At 43.2% G+C, this 24,373-nt stretch overlaps 1 protein-coding gene across 1 annotated transcript; it reads left to right on the top strand.

The window, feature by feature from the left end:
- The first annotated feature begins 13,317 nt into the window (after positions 1-13,317).
- LOC308117629 (protein SET-like) lies at positions 13,318-23,551 on the top strand. The gene is made up of 8 exons (XM_080476622.1): positions 13,318-13,541; positions 14,810-14,867; positions 15,481-15,623; positions 15,730-15,833; positions 15,922-16,035; positions 16,324-16,494; positions 17,891-18,025; positions 21,120-23,551. The coding sequence occupies exons 1-8, from the start codon at positions 13,472-13,474 to the stop codon at positions 21,138-21,140; spliced, it is 816 nt and encodes a 271-aa protein (XP_080332748.1). The 5' UTR covers positions 13,318-13,471; the 3' UTR covers positions 21,141-23,551.
- Positions 23,552-24,373: the final 822 nt, after the last annotated feature.

The following is a 24,373-nucleotide window of genomic DNA, read 5'->3' as shown; positions in this document are numbered from 1 at the left end:
AGGTGAGTTCCACCCATCCATCATATTTTATCAGCTCTCCATTGGCTGCAGTGGGATCAAGTTCTCTGCCTCCCAAAAGCTCACTGAGAGGATGCACTTCCTATTGAGGTAAGTATTTTTGTTTCCATGAACGGTCGATAATACTGACCTGGGCACCAGAATCTTGAAGAGCAGTCACAGTATGTCCATTCAGATTACATGTCAATAAACATTTTTCTCCAATTAGTTTAGCTACTCACTGTGATGTTGATTCATTATCAGCTGGTGGATGAGGAGAGATGGCGACTGGTTTGCTATTATCTAAAGTAATTTGACCCTCATCCCCAGCGTTGTCAGGAATAAAAGTACAACAAGTATCTCCTACAATGGCACAAACTCCGCCCTGGGGTGCTGATAGCAAGTCAAGCACAACTCAATCTTGTAGCTCCATTTCCCTCAAGGCACTCACCTCCTGTGACAGGCCTTCCAAGGCACTCACCTCCTGTGACAGGCCTTCCAAGGCACTTGTGGTGGCATTTATGAACAGCGCCATTTGCCAGTTTTGTGTTTCAAAACGCAGCAGCAGTTTACCCACTCCCACCCACGGGAACAACGACAAGGTGATCTTCTGGCCTGTACTCCAAACCTTAAACTCAGCAGGGACATCCGAGCCCCTTACATCCGAGCCCCATGGTCGTGGAGTTCAAGGCTCCTCCTCCTCTGCTTAGGGGAGTGGGGCGGCGCTTTCTCTGCATACACCACAAAGGAACTGTCAGTGACATTCACGGGCGTAAAACTACGACTGTGGGGTTGGCTGTTGACACAGGCATTTTGGTACATACGTAGCAATCAGTCCGATTAGTCCCTTTCGCTGTGAATTAAGCGGTACCATGCATTAGTTTGATACTTATTCTCGGGATCAGTACTTTGCCACCATTTGTTGCTAGATTTAGTTCTAACTACTTTGGTCTCTGGAATGTACATTATGAGAATCCAGGCTAGTGAGAGAAGCACGATTACGGTTGCAGCAGCCATAACATGGCAAAGGTTGTGGGTAAATATCATTACTGCAGAGTCTTGTCCTCTAATCAAACGTTGTGGCTTGAAACAACTTCTGCTGACTTTCGGGTCTACCCAAACTCTACTCGTCTGAGTCCACCCTATTATCAGACTTTAGCTCACTCGGTTTATCAGGTGGCTCTGCACCAATGATCTTTTTACCGTGGGACAGATGTATCCACGAGGGTCTTTCAGCGGTTTTCCTCATATAGTCTGCTAAATTAGCTTCCTCATCTGGTTCCCAATAATTTTTAAAGGTTGGTATTCTGTAAGGTCGTCCAAATAACGTCTCATATGGCGTTAAGCCATTCGTACTGGTGATGTTAATGTACATTTTTACCAAATCTAAGCATTTTGTCCATGGTCTATTTGTTTCTTCCATGCACTTCTTTAATCTATTTTTTATTGTTCCATTCATTCGCTCCACTGGACCTGCACTCTGCGGATGATATGAACAATGATTTTTTAGATCTATGTGAAACAAAGTTCCTATATGTTTAATCACTGCATTTATCGCTTCTGATTATCCCTGGAATTCCATATATAGGTATTATGTCTTTACATAATGCTTTGGCTACTGTCAAGGAATCTGGTGTCCTTGTCGGAAATAACTCTATCCATTTAGTGAATACGTCAATTATCACTAGGCAGTATTCATATCCTTCACTTTTATTTAATTCTATGTAGTCCATGTGGATTACTTGGAATGGATATTCTGGCTCTGGAAATTTACCACGTAAATTTACTCAGGCCAAAGCCTGAGGTTACCTTGCGGATTGTGTTTAGCGCATGTTAAACATGCTCTATAAAAGTTTTTGGAATAAGAGTTAAATCCATAGGTTGTATATATTGTTTGTATTTGTCCTACCATCCCTCCTGTTGAGACATGTGAGACACCATGGCTCAATATTGCTGCCCATTTGTATAGGTTTTTTGGGAGGATTGGTTTGTTTTCTGGTCAGAAATAGATGCTATCTTTTAGTTTAGCGCCTTGTTTTTTCCAATAATCTTGTTCTGTTGGTGGACTTTGTTTTTGCATAGTTCTAAGTAAGTCTTGATCTAAGTGGTCGTGTTTTTGTATTGATGCAGCAAGAATTCTCCCTGTTGCTGCATCTTTTGCTGTTTTATCAGCGAAAGCATTTCCTTTGCTAACGCTGTCAGTGCCGCTAGTGTGGGCTGGACATTTTTATCTCTGATTCGTACATCAATTTTGAAAGTTCAGCTGTTTCTTCAGCATAATTTGGTATCCATGCTCTGCAGTAGTTGGTCATTCCTAAGAAAGACATCATCTGTTTCTTAGTAATTGGTTTTGGAGCCTGTAACACAGCCTGTTTTCTGCTTTCTAGGATAGTTCTTCCTCCTGCACTGAGACAGTGACCTAGATATTTGACCTCTGGGCGACACCACTGCAGTTTACTTTTGCTGTTTTATGACCTTCTTCCTATAAGTGTAATCAGTCCCAACTGAAGTTTGGATAAGAGGTCACGCCCCAGCAGCTTCACAGGGCAATTTAGATAGTACAGGACTGATGCCTGGGCCCTTCAGGCCAGATGGATGGTCATCCACTATCTGTAGAGGCTTTGTAAGTCTTATCTTAGTTGTGGCTCCATTAGCTGTTCTTACATACACTGTTTCATTTGTTTGTACAGGCCGGGTACTGAATCTTTTAACGTTGTGCGACACACTCCCGTGTCGCAGAGAAAAGTAATTTGTTTTCCATTACAAATTAACGTTATCTCAGGTAATTGGTGAGCAGAATACATTATTTCTTCAAATTTATTTGTACCTCTGTGTTTAAGTTCTCTGTGCTCATGACATCATAGAAATCTCCTTCATATTCTGCCCCTGCATACAATGGAATAGGTTCATAACCATGTTGCTGTTGATATCTTATCAGTGCCTCATCAAATTCTTCTATCACTTTGTCACACTTCTCATTTTCCCTGTCTAGTCATACTTCCTGTCCCTTCATTCCACCTGGATTTGATCTCTTTGTGCAGTTTCTAGCTATGTGACCTAGCTCTCCACAAGTCCAACATCCATCTTCTCTACTTCCTAGTCGTCCTCTGCCTCTGCCTCTGTCTCTTTGTCCTCTGAATGGCTTACGCCCTCTTCCTCTGAACCTTCCCCTGAGGGGCCCTTTGTAAAACACTTCTTCTATCCCTCTGTCATCTTCCTGATAATATGTTCCTGCAGCTGTCTGTCTCTCTGTTACTTGAGTCCTCTTCTTTTGCTTTGTAACCTTTTCTGCGTGTAGCGCATGTGTTATATATTGCTCCAGAGTTGCATTTCCCATCTCTATAAAGTGTTTATCCACCCAAAATCTAATTGAGTCTAGGGACCCTGCATATAGAGCATTTTTCAGCTGTTGTTGATATGGTCCCTGCTGGTTATTGTCTGGTTGCAACCCACTGTGGATTCTAAAAATGTTGGTCATCCTGATCTGGTATTGTTCGAAGGTTTCATCCTCTCTCTGTTTAGTTCTCCCTATGACTGTATAATTTGCCCTTGGAGCAAACTGAGTTGTAGCTCTGTCTCAAAGAATGTTTACACGCTGTACTAAAGCTCGTGCGTCGTGAGCCAGGGCGTTTTCATCGTCACCAAAAGGATTCCAATCTCCCGCTATCTTATGCCAATCTATTCCTGTGACCGCCATCCACACCTGCTGAGTCTCAACATGTTTACTACTCTGCAGAGGATCTGAAGGATTTTGGCTCTTACTCCAGTCACATTTGTTTTTGGTCTTGCTTCTGGTTGTAGGAGGTGAAAACCTTGTTGGGAGTGCCTTTAATTCTGGATATATTGAGCAGACTGCACCCCCAGAGGGCGAGTCTGGATATGGTGGCGGAGCTGCTTTGTCTTCACTGTCCTGCTCTTCCTCTCTCTGCTCCTGCCTTTGTCTCATTCTCCTAGCTCTGAGTACGTTAGACGGCACATATCCTGTTCCATCATCTTCTCTTTTATTCAGCATTAAATCTTGTTTGGCTTGTTTCTCTCTCTCCTTCTCTTTTCCTCCCTTTTCTCCCTGCTTCCTTTTATTTGCTATTTCTAGCCATTTTGTTGTGTGATCGAACCCTTGTTTCTGTTTTTTCTTTTCATTTCCCTTGGTATCTTTTATTATCGAATCTCTGAGCCGGGTTAATTTTCTGAGTATTGAGGCTCCCGTTGAACCCGTGTTTAGTTATCCAGCTGTCTAAATGTTTTGTCAGATCCGCATCCTGATTTTAAACAAATTTCCAATCTTTACATGTTAGGGTTTCACGTGGTTTTGAACGTCCCTGTCCCATTTTGAATTAAATTTGGACGGACCGTACTACATAGGGTAGTCTATGGTTCCGCTTTATTACTTCTTCAACAGGGTAGTGGTTAATCTGTAACTGAACGCGGTAATTCTCGCTTCAACCCTCTCAGGTGGAGAATTCTTGCCTGTGCATCCACGTCAGCCCACTACTTACTTTCCTGTTGCTTTAAATGATGCCCGAAACCTAGTGGTTCTCAGTACATCCACACATTCATCAACATTCACACTTTTGGTGCAGGATTTTTGGAGACACAACAACCGCGGGCCCTGCCGTCCTTTACAACGAGTATTTTCCAGGCCCAGTTAACCTCAGTGTCTTTTCTTAGTTTTACCTATAAGTGCCTAGGATTATAGGGTTTTACTACTGCGCTGCAACCCTCAGTTCAGCCAGTCTTTTAAAAACAACCAACTTACCCTTGGTGCGGTTCTGTCTCGCTTCTGGATGCCGTCAGCCGTCAGACTCCGACAGCTGGGGAGACCACCAGTCCCGGAAAAGGAGCTTAGGTCTCACCTAGTGAGCCTGCCACGGCCGTGGTCTTTCTGCTGATCTCCGCGTCTGTCGGAATCCTCAGGCGTTGTTGGCATCCGGCTCGAAGGACCAATTTAAATGTCAGGTCCAACCTCTGGACATTTATTAATTCTGCAAGGAAGAACACACACCGAGTTAAATTGGTTTTACTCGCGAGGAGAACGGACAGAGAGTGTTTCAGTTACAATCTCCAACCCGCTCTGAAAAACTTCTGCCGCCTCCTCTCCTTTTATTAGGGTTCCTCTTATCTGATTTCAAAGCACTTCCCATCTGCAGACCACATTCCTCCTTCCCATAAAAGATCACAGTGGAGAAATACAAGTCGTAATAGATGAGAAAGAATGTTGGTACAATGAATGTGATAACTTTTCGTAAGATTATTCCAACAAGCCATCTGTAGCAGACATGGGTTACATGTGCAAATTAGCCTTTGGCTCGATGGCTCATGGACATGGCATCGGTTGGTATTGTTGTACCAACGCTCTCTGTTCTGTCCCTCTTAAATAAACTAAGAAAGAAAGAACACCTCCAAGCAGTTTTCTCTGACTGAGGAGAAACACCAGGAACAATGAACAGGCCATAAAACAGCAGGGAAGAGGCCAAAGACCCAAGGTTGGTAGCCAATGAAAATGGTCGAACTCGACCCGGACACCACATGGTGAGACTCCCTTCCTACCAACTGCTCTCTGCTTCTCAATCCGACCACCGAGAGGGACACATGTCTCTGCTGCCTCGGGACGGTAAAGAGAGCACCAAGTAGGTCCAAGGGACAGAACCAACGCCAGCCCGCTGGACGAGCAGGACACAGTTTTAGTACTTTCTCTCTTTTCCCTTTTTCGGGGGGGGATTCTGGAGACTGGAGCCAGCGTCTCCTCTCCTCCTCTCAGCTGCACTGCTGCAGCTGAAGCCAGGCCTCTGAATTCAGCTTCGTGAATTCAGATCCGGTAACAACCAGTTACCACAGCCTCACAGAACTGCACAGTACCACGGACGGTGCTGTCTAACACAGCACCACGGACGGTGCTGTCCAACACAGCAACCGGACAGTAAGAACTTTGTCTGGGCAGAGACTGTTAGATTAGCGTGAAGCTAACATGCAATGTGTTTCAATGTGCCGCTGAGAAGGTCGCAGCATTTCATATGTTTGTGTACGCGCGTTCACATGCACCAACCAAGTCTGAGACTCTGGTTTTCAACCTCAGAACCAGAGGTCCAAGTGGGCTCCAGGCCCACTGGGAGCTCTGTGTGGAAGAACCACGGTTCAGAACCGAACCTTGCCAGGATTCTCTGTCTTTCTCTTCTCATCTCCCCCTCTTCCACTAACCCGGGTCTGTGCAGCCCTGCGCTCCTGTTATCTGATCAGATAAACTCACAGACACACACAGCTACATGTAGCAACCAACTGCTATCTGATGCTGCAAGACCACCTCTGCCTCCATCACCAGAGTTCTAACTGCATGTCCCGACATCCACTTAGAACTCCGGCGCTCAGAACCAGGTCAACGAAACTGCCCGTTCGTTACACCCGCGGTAGACCGCGTTGCTCCGAGACCGCCCTTGTGCATACGCGCGCAACGGGCGTCTTGTATATCTGGTTGCGAAGCAACCGCCGCGTCCCCAGAGAGAGCGAGTCAAACGCCTCTATTGGTCGCGTGGGTCATCGCAATCCCTCTTGACGTCCACCTGGTGGACGCATCAAGTCATCTCCCTCTGCGTGCCGCCGCACGCCCCTAGTGCTCATCACGGTCACCACACTGACCAGCCAACGTCTGCCTCCACCGGGTGGACGTTCGAGGTCATCACACCCACTCACATTAACCCGCCAAAGTCTGCCTCCACCTGGTGGACGTTCGGGGTCATTACGCCCATCACCCTCATAACTCCAGACCACACCTACACACACACACACACACACACACACACTCTTTGTACATAGTGTTGCTGTTTAATAGATTAGATCTCTGTGTTAGATGTCGTTTGCTACTTGAATGTGTTGATTTATGAGATGATTTCTGAATTATTTATGAATTCATACATTTTATTAATAAACGCCTGTTAGCTGAATGAACGCTTCTTGGTGATTATTGTGTATTTATTGTTGACAAATCACTGGTTTGTAACAGTCTGTGCTCGGATCTCACACCTTCCCTTTTATTTAAGATTGTTATATTTTCACACAGGAATATTAACTTATATAAATTTTTCCAAACGAGACTGATATTTTGGTAATGAGCTATTTCTAATTTATCTGGTGGTTCCCCGATTTATTATTAATAAATAAATTTATGGGAATTAATCATTTTTCATGAATAAATTATACTTGATAATTTATTAACATTTAAGTAATTACTCAAGTACTTTAGGAGTTGTTAATGAGTAAATGACCGTTTACTTCCATTGATCATTTCAATTTTTCATAAATTACTTCCAGTGATTTATTACCTTCAGTAATCTATTACTTACAGTAATTTAATGCTAATAACCAACCATAAATCCCAACAATACTGTACCTAAAAATCTTTTTTAAACCTAAAAGAAAATGTGCTGGAGCCAGAAAATATGACGTAGTTTGATCACAACCCCCCAAAAAAATAATACAACGGTGCCATCTTGAGCCACACACGACACAAAAAAACCTGCCTCTTTCACACTTGTTCAGAAAACCTCTTCAACACAATCAGTACTCCTACAAAGCCAATCTAACATCCCATTTACATACACGGCAACACCGAATTTTAATTACTCCACCAACCTGCGAAACAGGAGAAATAATGAGTTCGGCGACTGTTACTTCCGGAATGTTGAGCTTCCCTCAGCCGAATGAGGAAGACAACAAGAGTCCGCTCACCAGAAGAGTCCGAGAGGGGAAGCAAGGCGCCACACTGCCTCCTGCTGGCAACACCAAACAGCCACCCAGTACGTCAGACAAACAATGCTTTTGCTGTTCTAGATCCTATAACTGACCTTGTTTTTAGTCCATATTAATAGATTTATTTTCAAAAAAATAATATTGTCAGATTAAAGCAACCAAAATTACATAAAATGTGACGATACATTTAATGGGCATGACACTTGCTGGTACATGGAGGATTTGTGCCAGACAAGAGCATCCTGCACAGATCCCCAGTTGCCAATGTACACATCAATAAACCTCATATTATAGACTCTTTTTTAAAAAAAGAAAAATTTTTATATACATTTTAAGAACAAAATTAACGCAATTCAACTACCAATAAACCTCGTATGGCATCACAAATAACTACACTATGATAGAGGGGAAAAGTTTTCTGTTTAGGTAACAGATGTGTTGTGGCTCTGCAGGAGAAAGAATTAGAACGTGGCTCCATCAACTGCCCCAGTAGTACGGCAGAATGCCTGATGACCAGCAGGAGGAAGAATTAGAAGGTGACACCATAAACCAGCAGTACAGCAGAATACCTGATGACCAGCAGGAGGAGGAATTAGAAGGTGACACCATCAATAAGCATTACAGCAGAATGCCTGATGACCAGCAGGAGCATCAGTGTCAACATAACCATGCTCCAGGAAACCCTGAAGCTGGAGTCACGACACCTCCAGGAGAGAAAGTGTCCAGGATAGGAACATTATTGACCTGTGTATCACTGCAGGGGTTCCTGGGAAATAAAAGAAATAACTTTAGAATTTTTAAAAACAATGTAATATTTCTATGTACATAATGTTTCTAACTTGTGTTTTTACTGTTGTAGGTTCTGCTGAATTTAATTAAATAAAGGTTCCTTTATCTTCTGCTTGATATCTTTCTTTGTTCGATAGTGTAAGCTATGTGTGTATTTATGTATTTACTCTACGGAGAAATTATTAGAGATAATGATTGGTGTGCTTAACTGTAGGATGTATGTTAGACAAATAAAATACAGTACATATTAATGACAAGACCAGAAAGATTACAACAAGCAGCAGGAAAAGCTGGTTAATTCATTTGATATACATCAGGGATCTTCAGTAAAACAAACAGTAAAATTATTGTTTGTATTAGTAGGAAATGTCTGATGAGCTGCTTGTTACTGAACTCCAAGGAAATGAATGGTAAAATAAAGGCTGTATAGGAGGCTAGAAGTAATAGTAACACTGTACTATACCCGGTCCTATACACTGTACTGTACATTGTACTATAAACTGTAATATACACAATAATATACACAGCATACTATTTTACAATAATGTTCTAAAGTTTAGATCATCATATACAATGTCATGTACAAATCACCTTGCTGCTGAACCAGAGAGGAAACAGGTTCCTCCTCCTCCTCCTCCTCCTCCTCCTCCTCCTCCTCCTCCTCCTCCTCCTCAGCTTCAGGGTCCATCATCCAGCCATGACAGCCACTGCGTCATCAAGTACGCTCGTGTTCCAATTCTCCATTAACGTCGATGGGTTCTCATAAATTTGTATTTCCGCACTTCCGAGGACGCCCTGCAAGTACTTACTCATGACGTATGCACACTGGCACTCTAAGAATTGGAAAATGGCCAGTGTCTCAGAAAATTTGAATATTACATAAGATCAAGAAAAAAAGGCTATTTTAAACAAAAATGTAAGGCTTCTGAAAAGTATGTTCATTTCTATGCACTCAGTACTTGGTTGGGCTCCTTGTCATGAATTACTGCATCAATGTGCCCTGGCCTGGAGGCCATCAACCTGTGGCACTGCTCAGGTGGAATGAAGCCCAGGTAGCTTTGATCACAGCCTTCAGGTCATCTGTTGTCTCTCACTGTCCTCTTGACAGTAGCCAGAGATTGTCTCTGGGGTTCTGCTGGCCAGTCCAGCACAGTACCACCAAGGTAATTGAAGCAGCTTCTGATACCTTTGGTACCTTTGGTACCTTTGGCAGTGTGGGCAGGTACCAAGTCCTGCTGGAACATGAACCTAGCATCTCCATAAAGCTCGTCAGCAGGAGGAAGCATGAAGAGCTCTAAAGGTTCCTGCTGGACGCTGCCTTGACTGTGGACTTCAGAAGACCCAGTGGAGGGACAGCAGCAGAGGACATGACAGCACAAATCATCACAGACTGAGGACACTTCCCTATGGACTTCAAGCAAGGTGGATTCTGAGCCAAATGAGATGCAAAATTTACTTTCATGTGACAAAAGGACGTTGGACCACTGAGCAACAGTCCAGTTCTTGTCCTCCACAGTCCAGGTGAGACTCTTCTGACCTGGTCTCTTGTTCAGGAGTGTCTTGACCCCAGGAAGCCACATTAGGATCCCATGTCTAGGATTGGTCAGTGCCTAGTGGCTCCTGATGCGCTGACTCAGTACACTTCTTGTGACGATCCCCCAAATTCTTCACTGCATTTTGCTTGATAATCCTCTCCAGGCTGCGGTCGTCCCTTTTGCTGCTGCACCTTTTCCTCCCACACTTTTTCCTTCCACTCCACTTTCTCTGAACATGCTTGGATCCAGCGCTCTGTGAACAACCAGCTTCTTTAGCAAGGACCTTTTGAGGCTGACCCTCCTTATGGACGGTGTCAATGACTGTCTTCTGGACATCTGTTAAGTCAACAGTCTTCCCCATGATTGTGTCCCCTCCTGACCCAGACTGAGACCATTTAAAGGCTCAGGGAACCTTTGCAGGTGTTTTGAGTTCATTAGCTGATTAGGATGAGACACCAGGACTTTCCAAAACTGAACTTTTCCACAAGATTCTAACTTTCTGAGACACTGAATTTTGGGTCTTCACTCTCTGTAAGCCATAATCATCAACATTTCAAGAAATAAAGGCTTGAAATATTTCACTTCATGTGTCATGAGCCTAGATCATATATGAGTTTGACTTTCTGAAATGAGTGACAAAAATATTGAACATTTTCATGATATTCAAAATGGCTATTCAAATTTGAGATGTACCTGTAATTATTGAGACTGCCTCCTATGAATCTATGCTTAACAGTCATAAAGGATCATCCTCTCTGCTCTTATAATTGTGGACTGAGCTCCTTACCTGCTTTTCATATATTAATGTTTTACCTCTGAATCTCGTCCTGTTTTTATACCATGTCTCGCCAGTACTAGGACCCTGAGTGGTTAGTTTGTCTGTACAGTGTACCATTTGCCTTGTTGTTATTGTCTTTATTATTTGTGTATGTATGTTTTGTTTTGTTATTATTATTGAAAACAAATTAAATAAAAATTTGAATGAGAAAAAAAAGATATAATAATACATGATCTATTTTCAGGGAGTTCAATTTTTGCCATATCAAATTATGTTTGTATTTCAATTCAATTCAATTTAGTTTTATTTGTAAAGCGCTAAATCACATCAACAAACATCTCAAAGCGCTCTTACAATGATAGAGAACAACAGAACCCAACTAAACCTTCCAGAACCTCTTACAATGATAGAGAACAACAGAACCCAACTAAACCTTCCAGAACCTCTTACAATGATAGAGAACAACAGAACCCAACTAAACCTTCCAGAACCTCTTACAATGATAGAGAACAACAGAACCCAACTAAACCTTCCAGAACCTCTTACAATGATAGAGAACAACATAACCCAACTAAACCTTCCAGAGCCTCTTACAATGATAGAGAACAACAGAACCCAACTAAACCTTCCAGAACCTCTTACAATGATAGAGAACAACAGAACCCAACTAAACCTTCCAGAACCTCTTACAATGATAGAGAACAACAGAACCCAACTAAACCTTCCAGAACCTCTTACAATGATAGAGAACAACAGAACCCAACTAAACCTTCCAGAGCAGCAGATGGAACAAGCAACAGTGGAAACCAGGAAGAACTCCCTCTCAGGAAGAACAGTTCATAAGAAGTCCCTCTTCAGGAAGAAAGGGGGCGGAGCCTAGACTCTGGAAGGGGGGGGGGGGGGGGGGGGGGCATCCGCCTTGACAGGTTGGGGGGAGAAGTACATGGGATAGGACAGGGAGAGAGAGGAATAGAAGAGGGAGAGAGAGAGGAATAGAAGAGGGAGAGAGAGAGGAATAGAAGAGGGAGAGAGAGAGGAATAGAAGAGAGAGAGAGAGGAATAGAAGAGGGAGAGAGAGAGGAATAGAAGAGGGAGAGAGAGAGGAATGGGAGAGAGAGGAATAGAAGAGAGAGAGAGAGGCAGACAGGCCAGATAAGTACAAATACTAAGAAAAGTCTATGATGAGCGTTGGTCTGATGATGAACCAATCTCAGTCTGGAGTTTAAGGGCCGTGCCGTTGTGGTGGGGTCCCGGTGCTGTGGGGGGGTCCCGGTGCTGTAGGGGGGTCCCGGTGCTGTGGGGGGGTCCCGGTGCTGTGGGGGGGTCGGGTAGTAGGACCGTGGTAACTCCACTCTGGGAGTCTTGGGTCTGATCCCCTGGATCCTGCTCCCCTCCTGTCAGGATCTGGTGGCTCCAGTAATGTTGTTACACAGAGAGAAAGAAAGAAAGACAAGAAACAGAAGCTCCAAATGTAGAGTTCCTCCCTTTAACGGGAGAGAGGAAATCCCCTCAGCAGTCTAGGCCTAGAGCAGCTCAACTTAGTGCTCCTATTTTATTCCTAATGAGAAGCTCTATCAAAGAGGAAGCTTTTTTAGTCTCCTCTTAAATAAACTAATGGTGTGGGCCCTTCGGACCGAGGCTGGTAGTTGATTCCAGAGTAAAGGAGCCATATGGCTGAAACTCCTGCCTCCTCTTTTACTTTGAAGGACTTTAGGGATTACCAACAGTCCTGCATCCTCAGAGCCAAGGGCTCGTGGAGGGTGAGACACTTCTAGAAGTTTCTCCATATAGGACGGAGCCTGGTGATGAAGAGTTTTAGATGTGATCAGAAGGATGTTGAATTCTATTCTAGATTTGATGTGAAGCCAGTGTAAGGATGCTAAGACTGGGGAGATGTGCTCTCTTCTTCCAGTTCTGGTTAGTAAACCTGCAGCAGCGTTCTGCTCTAGCTGGAATATCCTAACAGAGGAGTTTGGACATCCTGACATTAGGGAGTTACAATCATCTCATCTTCAAGTCACAAAGGCAGGAAGCATTTGTTCTGCATCTTTGAAGGACAAGACGTTTCAAATTTTTGCAATATTCCTTAGATGGAAGAAGGCTGTCCTGGAGACATGTTTAACATGGGACATAAAGGACAGATCCTGATCAAAAATAACACCCAGGTTCCTAATATCAGTGTTAGAGGTTAAGGTAAAATTATCTAAGGTAATCAGACAATCACAATTTAAAAGCAAATAAAGACAGCCAGACAGCTCAGAACTCTTGGAATGGAACATTAACTGCTTTAGGAAAGGAGGAGAACGTGAATTCTGACTTCTTTTTTAGGTCTTTACATCAGTTGCACGTGTTTTGTTGTTGGGGTTCATTCTTCTATTCTGTTTTACTGAAGGTTTAACGTGGCAGTGTCTTTGAGCGTCAGTACCGCTCTCCGGCCAACAGAGGGGCGCTGCAGCACCATAGCCGTGTTAACGTACCGGGCTTCACACAGAGAAGCAGGCTGCGCTCGCTCCTGGTCGTGGTTTAAACACGCACTCTGTGAACGTTTGGAAGTAACTTTTGTTCTGCAGAGAGGAGTTTTACACCGTCCGACGCTCACACCTGGCATAAACAGTCGCGGACAACAATAATCATGTCGGCCTCATCGGCAAAAGTCAGTAGGAAGGAGAATTCAAACCACGACGGAGCGGACGAGACCTCCGGTAACGTTAAGGAATGGCGGTTATCCTCTACAACGCCATTTTCATTTGTTTATCGTCATTTGGGGATTTAGACTGTATCTGGTTCTTCCAACTTATCATGATGGACAATTTTCAATGCACCGTTTCATTTAGTAACGTTTCCCTGTGTACACACGCCGGGATTAATTCCCATTGTTCAGGCCGCGCAGCCTTGTTTAGTATAATGCTGGCGCGGGCTAACGGGTTAGCATCCAGCTCGTAGCCGCGTTAGCTTAGCTTCATGGAGGAGCGTGACGGAGGCCGACGTGTTTTACATAAGGTGCATCCAGCGCGGCGCGCGGCCGGTGTTCAGCGCGGCGCGCAGCCGTTGTTCAGGCAGACGTGTTGTGGAGAGCGGCTGTGCACTTCGCACGCAGCCGCATCCATCCTCCCACACGCCCCGCGATAGAGCTCATTGCTCGGCCACGTTGTTGGCAAGTGCCGTAGAATTCCAGGCTTCGTGTCCAGAGCAAAAGGCCGGCTTGCGGCTCGCACCGCGGCGCCAGGAGGCTGTTAGTGCGGGATAGTGGTGGTTAAAATGAGGCTCCTTATCCGGGTCCCGCGCCGCGGAGTGGCCTGCGTGTAGGAGCCACGGAGAAGCTCGCAGTGTTATTGTTAGGGAGCAGCCAACCCCTTTGTAGAGAGACGCTGCTGATCCGCATTCAAACCAGGCCGCCTTTAACGGCAACAGGAAGCTCCAGACTGCAGGAGGCCACACACAGTTCCACACAATGAATGCTCAATGAAATACATTCACATACTTAATAGATCACAATCCACTTCTAGCATCTCTAAATATCGTACAACAAACAAAATGGCAGATTTACGTATTATTAGTACCGATTTTGTGTTACAGTGATCTAACTAAAATTAAGATGCTCTCTCACTGTAATATTGTTTTTTAGTGTGTAGACACTGATTTTTATACATTATATGTATTGAATGAATTAAGTAATAACAGTCTGCGGTTCTACAATTTTCCTTAGTCTTTCAGTAATCTTTTTTTCTCATTATTTCTCACAAATTAAAAAAGAAAACGGTCACATACACTTGTAATACATCCCTCTTCACTCAGGTAAAAATAGAATAGAAATAATTCATTATTCTGTTCTTTGGCCGGAGTTAAAAATGTGTTTGAACAGGAAGAAAATTTGGGGGTCTGGGGATTTCTTTTCTTTTATCAATGTTTTATTGTTTGCACCTTTTGTGTTTGAAGAAAACCAAAGTGAAATAAGTTTTTGTCCTTCCAGAAAAAGAGCAGCAGGAAGCGATAGAGCATATCGACGAGGTACAGAATGAAATCGACAGGTGAGTTTGGAGCCGCTGTGTATGCGCTGAGGTTGGTTTTTCACAGTAAGGATGGGGCCGATCCAATCCAGTGTCGGTTTCCGACACCAACGTAATTCACGGATCGGAAATTTCCGATCCAACCTGCGGAGATTTCCGATCCATGAAGCACGTATGTGCTTTACTGTCTGCTGAAATGACTCCACAAGTGTTTCCCTACAGGCGGCTTTGCTCGCTGGCTGTAAAATGCAGAATGGATTTTCCTGAACAGAAATGAATTGCTAAAGAATTTCCCCAGGGATTAATAAAGTGATTCTGAGATTTTAAAGATGCTGTCACGCAGACATTGTCCAAATTGAACAAAAAATGCTTTGTACTGCATCATACTAACCTCAAGTTGCCTTTTGGGACCATACATTTCATACTTGCCTGTAGAAAGGGGTTTATCACAGCCCCATATAAAATCAACAATATGGATGATAATAATATTATGGCAAACAGAGCTCTGGTATTGGAATAGTATCGGTATCGGCACATATCCAAGTTCGGGAATCGGCAGTGAAACAACATGGATCGGTGCCTCCCTATTTTACAGATGTATGACCTGCTCATTTTTGTCCTCTTCTCCCTCCAGACTGAATGAACAGGCTAGTGAAGAAATTTTAAAAGTAGAGCAGAAGTACAACAAATTACGGCAGCCGTTCTTTCAGAAGCGATCAGAGCTCATAGCCAAAATCCCCAACTTCTGGGTCACAACATTCGTCAACCATCCACAAGGTGAGTACCTGCACGTTCCTCCATTGGACTGGATCTGTTCGCGTTTGACTGTCAGCTCTTTCCAGCTGATTGATCGCTCTGCTTCTTTGTGTGTTCCTATGTGCAGTTTCAGCTCTCCTGGGCGAAGAGGACGAGGAAGCACTCCATTACCTGTCGAGGGTGGAGGTGACCGAGTTCGAGGACATCAAGTCGGGATATAGAATAGATTTTGTGCGTTTCTGTTCCACTACCATTTCAAAGATGCTCTAAACTGACATGTTGAATTGTGACATTAATGTTTTTGTGTTTTCTTTGGTAGTATTTTGATGAGAATCCGTATTTCGAGAACAAAGCCCTCTCCAAAGAGTTCAATGTAAATGAGAGCGGAGACCCAGTATCCAAGTCCACAGAAATCAAATGGAAGGCCGGAAAGGTTAGTTTGTGAAAGTCTGATGTGGAGTCAAGAAGATGTGTCTATTGTTAGTTTATTCCTTTATAATTGTCTTAACCGACGGTAATGTACAATTTTGGTATTTACCAATTACGCAAAAGTATCATAATTCAGGCTATCTCTACTTCAGTATCGCTCCAGTTCTATTTTCTGTTTGTAAATTTATTTTCCTTTAAGACTACACATTTTCCTCACAGGTTTCTCTGTTCTCATGTTACCACAGGTTAAAGTACTTTTGGTTTGGTTTTGACTGGCCTGCTTTCTCCATAGGACTTGACCAAGCGTACCAGTCAGACGCCAAACAAAACTGGGAAGAAGCGGCAACACGAGGAGCCTGAGAGCTTCTTCACCTGGTTCACCGACCACTCGGACGCAGGAGCTGACGAGCTCGGAGAGGTGATCAAGGATGACATCTGGCCCAACCCACTGCAGTACTACCTGGTAGGCTCACCAGTCACACTGCATGGGACTGACTGTAGGATTAATGTGTGTGTAGTGTCTATCTCTTAATTCAGGCTGAGATTTGTACTTATTTAGGTACGTGAAGAAAAATGTAAAACTCTCCCAAATTGAATGCAACTGTTACCACTTGAAAGAGTGGGGGGGGAAACAAAGAAAATAACACCAAAACCATTCAGCTATCCTAACAAATAAGACATTTATAGGCAAAAGAAGTTTACCAATTGATGCAATTTTCTTAAAGGTAAGTGGTGCACAAATCTGTGACCAAAAACGTCTTGCATAGAAACACAACGTTTCTTTTAATAATAAAGATATCTCAATCAGGGAAGGTGTATCTCTTTCTACTCTTCAATCTGAATGAATAATAATATATATTTTGAGTTTGTTCTTGGTGTGAAATAAGTTTGACAGTATTAAGATTGGAGCTGCCACTCTACTACCAGCCTACATACAGTACTACATTCTACTACACCATATTCATTGTATTAGTCACTTGATCGATATACATGTTTTTTTAATAACCTGGTAAATGTGTGTCAATAGCAGATCAAATCCTGTTCCTCCTCCTCTTCCTCTTCCTGCTCACTCAACTTTTTTTCTGAACCATAAAAAGTTATGAAACTTCAGGATTAGAAAGTTAAAATAATAAATAAGTCGTTTCACCTTTCAGAAGCGTCACTTCATCCGTTGAAGTTGTTTTTATGTGTTGAAGTCGAGTGAGTTTTTAATACGTTCCGGAGACGGTCTGAATGTTGACGGAAGTGAAAAATTCAAAATGGCGGACGACGAGGCGTTTCCCGACTACGTACTTTGAGGGAACCCCGAGGAATTGCGTGACGCTTTCCAATCAGAATGCATAATTTCTGGGTAAGACGCAGCGCGTCACTGTCTAAAATGCGGATCACGACTCGGAAAGAAAATATCGGCCGCAATCGGCTGCGGTCTTCACATTCCTAACTTATGTAATGTGTTTGTCCTGAAGGGACCTGTACATACTTTACCTTGAGGTATGTACAGGTCCCTTGGGTTGACCCAGGTCTCTCTTAACGACTGTTCTGCCATGACCTCAGTTTGTACGTGACACTCGTGTATACTGGATAGTTGTCACAGTGCCTTTCTGTTTGTACTCTGTTCTGTCAGCTGAACAACCTTCAGAAATCACAGTACCGTTATTGGTTATTTCAAGCAGAGCATTACTCACCTGACCTGAGGTCCAGGGTAACTTTTTAAGAGGGAGGCCTGGTGTGGATGAAGGAAGAGAATGCTTTATTATATTAGCAGTTAGTTTTAGTCTCTCGTGGCGGTGGCGGTTACAGCATCATCCCACTGTCCTTACCGGTTCTTGTGTCTTCTCACCCTGCTTCTGTCTTCCAAGGTCCCCGACATGGAGGATGAAGAAGGTGATGACGACGACGACGACGATGAAGAGGAAGGTCTGGAAGACATCGATGAAGGAGAGGAAGAGGAAGGTGAAGATGAGGATGAGGATGGTGATGGAGAAGATGGAGAGGTAATTTATTTCTATAAATTCTGACACACACACACACACACACACACACACACCTATACCTATCCAGGGCCCGGTTGTTCAAAACTTATCTTTAACCAGCCGTTAAATACATTTAACCGACTGTTAACTTTAAAAGCACAGTTGTTCAAAACTAGGTTAACTTTAACCAGTTCTTGACGTTAAAGTTAACGCACCTACGAACTGCCGTTAAAATTTAAACGGTGTGGTTGGAAGGACCGGGTGTATCGTGGACTTAACTTTGATATAAGTCAATGCTCTAATGAAGAGTTACACCTCCGCTACTGGTTTGGGAGAAGATCAACATCATCTCTGATGTAGAAGAGTGAGTGCCGAGTTGTCCACGCCTCACTGTGGAAGCTCATAGTTGTAATAAATGATTATTTGGAGTTTACCTTAGTACTTAAGCATTTGGGCAGCATATAATATATGTAGTGCTTTGTGATGGGACAGGGAACTAACTCCCCTCCAAGTACCCACTTGGGGAGTCAGGAACTGAACGCAGTTGATTGGTTCCAGTACCTGGGATCCACCATCAGCTCGAAGCTCTTCCTCGAACCGGAGATCAGCTCCAGGATTGCCAAGGCCTCGGCAGCGATGTCCAGGCTCCACGAGAGTGTGGGCCAACAACAACAACCTGATGGTGAACACCAAGATGCAGGTATACAGAGCCTGCACCCTCTACTCCAGCCAAACGTCAGGAGAGGCGACTGAACAGCTGTCATCTTCACTGCCTTCGACGAATACTGGAGATCAGATGGCAGGACAGGATCCCCAACACTGATGTGCTCGAACAAGTAGGACCGCCGTCCATCTTCACCCTTTTGAGTCAGCGCTGTCTTCGCCACGTCCGCCGAATGGAGGACGGCCGGATACCAAAGGACCTGCTCTATGGCGAAGTCTCAGGAGGTTCCAGACCCCGAGGTCGCCCAAGGCTGTGCTTCAAAGACACCTGCAATAGAGATATGAGGTGTCCTCGAATCGACACGCTGTCCTGGGAAACCCTGGCAGAGTCTCGGGACTCCTGAAGGACCAAGCAAGCCGAGCAGGACCGCACCAACCACCAGAGAAAGAAGACCAGACGGCGACGACCCACACCTGCAGCCTCTGTGGCAAAGACTGTCCCTACCTCGTCTAACTGGTTTTAGCAGTGGTAAAAGAGAAAGTTTTGAACAACCAGGCCCAGTCTATTTGTAACTGTCTTTTCAAACTACAGCTGAATTGAACTGTTGATTTAGCGTTCCAACTTTTTAAATGATGGATTGCTGGCCCATATAAAATAGAGTGCATTAATACTGCATTAAACATATAATGGGATAATACAACCAGCATGTCTTCCTCATTTTGATGTCCCATTTTCGAAAATAAGCACTTTAGTGCTGATCAGCATTTGTGTTTTTATACAAGGTAGAACTTTCAAATTCACTGTTACGGCTTTTCCACCAAAAAGAACCAGGTTCTAGTTCAGGGCCGGTGCCAGGGCCAGTTCTTAATTTGAGCACCACCAAAGAACTGGTTCTTTTTCCACAGTTAACGGAGCCAGTGAGAGCTGCGTCACTCCAAAACGTGATTAGTCACTGATTTCACCAATGTGGCGCTGACAGCCTCGTCCAGGAACCAGGAGACGGACTGTACCAGAGGTTTAGTCCGGGTCGCTCCATCTAGTCTGACCTGAACCTCTGATGCACCAAAGAGCCAGAAGACATTACGTCTCTTCTTGTCTCGTTGGTGTTTGTTCACGTCCGTCTTGTTTTACTCCGGAGCCCCAGAGTGGACATAGAGGGACAAATAATAACACCTGTTTGAGTTTGGGTCTTATTTTTCACCATTTGGGCGTTACATAGTGAATTTCTGCTCCTTTCACTTTATTTCTGGGAGTGTCTGAATCAAAAGCTTCAACATGAAGAATGGAGGATTACAGTGATAGAACGAAGCTCTAAAACTGTTTCCATGGCAACCTAGGTAAACACTCTGATTAAAGTTCTTCTTCACATGAAGCCGTTAAAAAGCTCATTATGTCTATAAACTCCAAGATTTTATTTACAGTAGTTTGTACTTTGTTTTTTAGTTGCTGATGAAGCAAAAGTATTTATTATAAAGAAGTTCTGTGGTTATAAAATAATATTGGAGCGTCGCGGAGCAGAGCGCCCCCTGCTGCCTCACACTGCCTTGCTCAGCGGCTGCAGCTCCTCAGCCACGGTCAGAACGTGAAGCAAGACCTGGACGTGACGTTAGTTAGAATGTTACAATGGAAAGTGTGGAAAATAAATGACAATGGAAAACTGCTTTTAAATTATAGCTGACGTAGCTGACTGACAGGTGGAGCTCTGCAGCATCTCGAGAGCCGCAGCTCAAATAATCCCGTTCTCTCGTATTATTAACTTCAGGGAACGACTTATTATATCATTCCCACGTGTATTTTATTTTTTTTTCTCTATAACCACTCTGGGGCTCCGTGTTCGTTGAAGTTTTCAGAAAGCCGGTACAGCCTCGCTTCTGCCTTGTAGGTAGTGATACCTCCAGAGATACCTCCAGAGATAACTCCGCCCCCAGCTGATGACGCGTCGGGTCCCAGTCTAGCTCCGCTCTGGTCCAGCAACGAAGTGGGACCAGCGTAGCAGCAGTTTAGCCCCTGTTTGACCGGGGCTTTGGCGGTGGAAAGACAAAGAACTGGTGCTAAGTCTGGTCCTGGACCAGAACTAGCACCTGGTTCTTTCCGATGGAAAAGCCCCTTCTGTGTTTTTATAATAAAATTAATTGAGAAGTTTTCTCAAGCAATGTTTTTTACAAGTCATAGTGAGAGGTCTTAATTAAAATTAGCCCTGGACATAAAACATGTAAGGCACACAGTCAATCCTATCTACTGAAGATTGATTGCTCATATAATATCACAATACTCCACATCATATGTTCACCTAATAACCTAAAGACCTGCAGCCTTCCAAGATAAGATTAATTTCATGACAGCGTCATCCATGTGACTCTTTTGATAGAAAGTGAAAGTTAGTTTTTGTAGAAGTTTTTTTTTCTTGTTGTGAACCGTTCCTATAGTGTCGTGTGTTTTTGTTTCTCTCAGGATGATGGAGACGATGATTAAAAAGCTCCAGCCAACAGTTCCCCACTCCTCCCCTGTGATCATCCTTCAAACCTCGGGAGCAATTTTATTTTATTTTTTTGTAAAAACAGTTTTTTTCCCGTGTGCCGTCAGCCTGTCCGTCCTCTTCCTGTGCAGCTGCAGCCGGTCGTAGGAGGGGGGAGCAGCAGCCCCTCACAGCAGGGGGCTGCACGTGGAGGTGCAGGCGGCTCTCTGGAAGTCTCACCTGTCATTGTCTCTCCACATCTCCCAAAGACATGCAAAATAATGAGAAAAAATTGTAGCATTCTGCACGTCATCTACATAGATTTAAGAGTTGTACAATAGCAATTTGTATGTACATTGAGTTCATTGAGTTTCTGTTGAACTTGTGAGTTATATAAAAACAAGCCATGGTGCAGTGATAACTTAATCATAGCATCCTTAGCCACCTTTTTTATGTGTGTGTGTGTGTGTGGGTGTGCGTGCGTGTGGGTGGGTGTGCGTGTGTGTGTGTATATGTTCACACACACACACACACACACACACACACACACACACACACAATCTCCAGTGGTTGGGGTACTGAGGCTTGTTAGGAGCTGGGTTTTCCTTTGTGACTTGTACTAATGGAACTGATTGAAAGCACCAGCTTGTTCCTTTGAACCATTGTAAATGTATTTCATTGAGCCAGTTGACTGGACAGGAGCGGTCAGGCAGCGGGGCTTTGGCACCAACTTGGACTCCTGTTGATTGAATTTGCATCAGCTTGTTTTTCAGGCACACACGGCTTCGTCTGAACTGTACTTTTTTCTTTTCTTTTTTTATATACAAAACAGGCCTAAAACTCTCGGCTAAACGCTTGCAGGAGGGGAGGAAAAATGTTTCTCTTGTTCTACTGGAAACTCTTTCACATCAAATTGAGTGTACCAGTTGCTTTATTACAATAAATACATGTGTTGATATGAGTAGTTTGATCACATTTAGGCATTCCTGCTAAGCTGATTGTTGAATTTGTCCCCGTTAGAGCCCGATATGTAACAACCCAAATTGTTTTAAAATGTAATTTAATTAAACCCTAACTGTAATAACTGGCCCATAATAGAACAGAAGTGCTGAGCACAAAATATAACTTTGAAAAAAACATTGTAACAACTGGTCGTTAGTGTCACGGCACTGAGCTTAAATCTTAAAATGTTTTATGACATTCTTGGGGCTGGCAAAAAAAAATTTTCTTTTAGTAATGTATTAATTTTATTACATCATGAAGTGGGATTTATGGATTGGACTTGAACTGCCCCAGTTAGAATGACACTGAATGAGCTATTTGTTCATACATATATATACAGTTTATGGTATTTATGTACGATTGCTGTTGCTCAAGTCATTTATAGTCTCTAATCTGTAATCTTTTGGTACAAAATAATGTACAAGCATTAAACATCAAGATCACATTTAACTTCTTGGTAAATCATTTGACATTATTGACCAGTTTTTATGTTTCGGGTTTTGGTACATTATATTTGATATAAATTTGGGTGGTCATTCCATATTGGGTTCTAACAGGCCCTGAAAGCGGCAGCATCAAGCTCATGTGCCACCTGTAGGTCAGTCCATGAGTGGTTTCCTTTCCCCAACAGAAATTCTCTTAATTCCTTAGTGAAAGTGTGTTCTTGGAGGTATTTAGTTGCTTTGACGAGGTAGAATCTGAGCGTTGGCCCTGCAGACAGCCGGATGGCAGCTTCACTGACTCCAGTCTGACAGCACGACACATGGTCTCGTGATATTTAAGAAATGTACTGGCTCTCTAATGTGACCTTTGTTAATGATTACTGTTTAGCTGTGTCCTGTTTGTGAAATATCTCCCACTCGGCTGCAGGTGGATTTTAAAATAAACCATTTGGGCTGACTCAGGTTTTAAACCCTCTTTCCTGTGTTTTTTTTCTTTCTTTCTTTCTCTTCACTGTCTTTTTGCTATTTGGTCTCTTTGGAAACATTACATTGTAGAGCTTCAAAGTAATGAAAAGAACAGAACAGTTTGTGTTGCATTTTTAGATTTATAGGGTTGCTGTACAGGTGCATCTAAAAAAAAAGAAGCATTTTGATGTATGTGAAATATTCTTACTTTTCTGTTAATTTTTAAACTTAATTGGAACAATCAAAAAAATTGTCTTGAAATAGAATAAAACCAGACAGCATTACAAAAATATGATTGTAGAAATCTTGCATAACGATTGAATTTAAGATATTGTAATTTTTCAGACACCTGTATTCACACAGCACTACTGTTAATGGCTCCTCTGAGTATAGAACTTTAAAAAATAAAATCTTAAAAGAACGTCTACAGAAGCGATTTTGTATAACCACAATATTTAAAATGTCCAAAGTTACTGAAAATTACATGCAAAACTCTTGTAGTGAAATAAAACATACAAACACTAAATGTGTGCCTCTCAGTTCTTGTCAGGTTTCAGAATATTTGGACGGCTTCAGAAAAGGCTGAACAACGTCGTGAATCGTTCGAAGCTCCATTCACACCACAGGTCTTGATGCTCAATTCCGATTGGTTCCTGGGATCTGACTTTTGCTAATCATTTCAAACGCGACATGCCGTGTGAACGTGATTGGACGAGTTGTTTTCATGCCCCAGAGCACAGTAGGCATGTAGTTTCCATCACTGTACGCACCTCAATACACTACCAGCGATACAATACATTAACGATTCATTGAATCCTCTGGCCCCGGCCAGCTCAGTAGGTAGAGCATGAGACTCTCAGTCTCAAGGTAGAGGGTTCATGTCCCATGTGGGGCACCACCTTCCTGTGGGCTCTCCACCTGCAGGAAGGTTCTTAATGGGTCAATGTGATCTGGGTGACGGTGCTCTGACTGACACCCCCACCACCCGGAAATCGGGAGAAGATGGATGAATGAATGAATCCTCTGGTGATTTGATGCAATACGATACACCTCTGTTCCCAATTCAATATGACCTGATATTATTCTGATGGTGATTCAATTGTACACAATGCGATTTGGTGTGATACAATTCAACATGATGCAAAGAAATTATTCCAAAAATTAAAAAATAAAGATGCTGCAATTCCGTATGGTACTACAGGCAGAGGATTTATTCTTTATTCCAACCCTCATAAGCAGAAATTTAACAAAAAGTGCACATTTTACTGATAATCTTCTAAAACTATACATCTTCTTTTTGGCCTCTTAAAAAGCACAACACAAAAAACGGGCCTTTTCAC

This window comes from Lipophrys pholis, assembly GCF_963383615.2.
Source record: "Lipophrys pholis genome assembly, chromosome: 12".
NCBI classification, from domain to species: Eukaryota; Metazoa; Chordata; class Actinopteri; order Blenniiformes; family Blenniidae; genus Lipophrys; species Lipophrys pholis.
The sequence above is the reverse complement of the archived record's forward strand: the minus strand, read 5'-3'. Positions and strand labels throughout refer to the sequence as shown.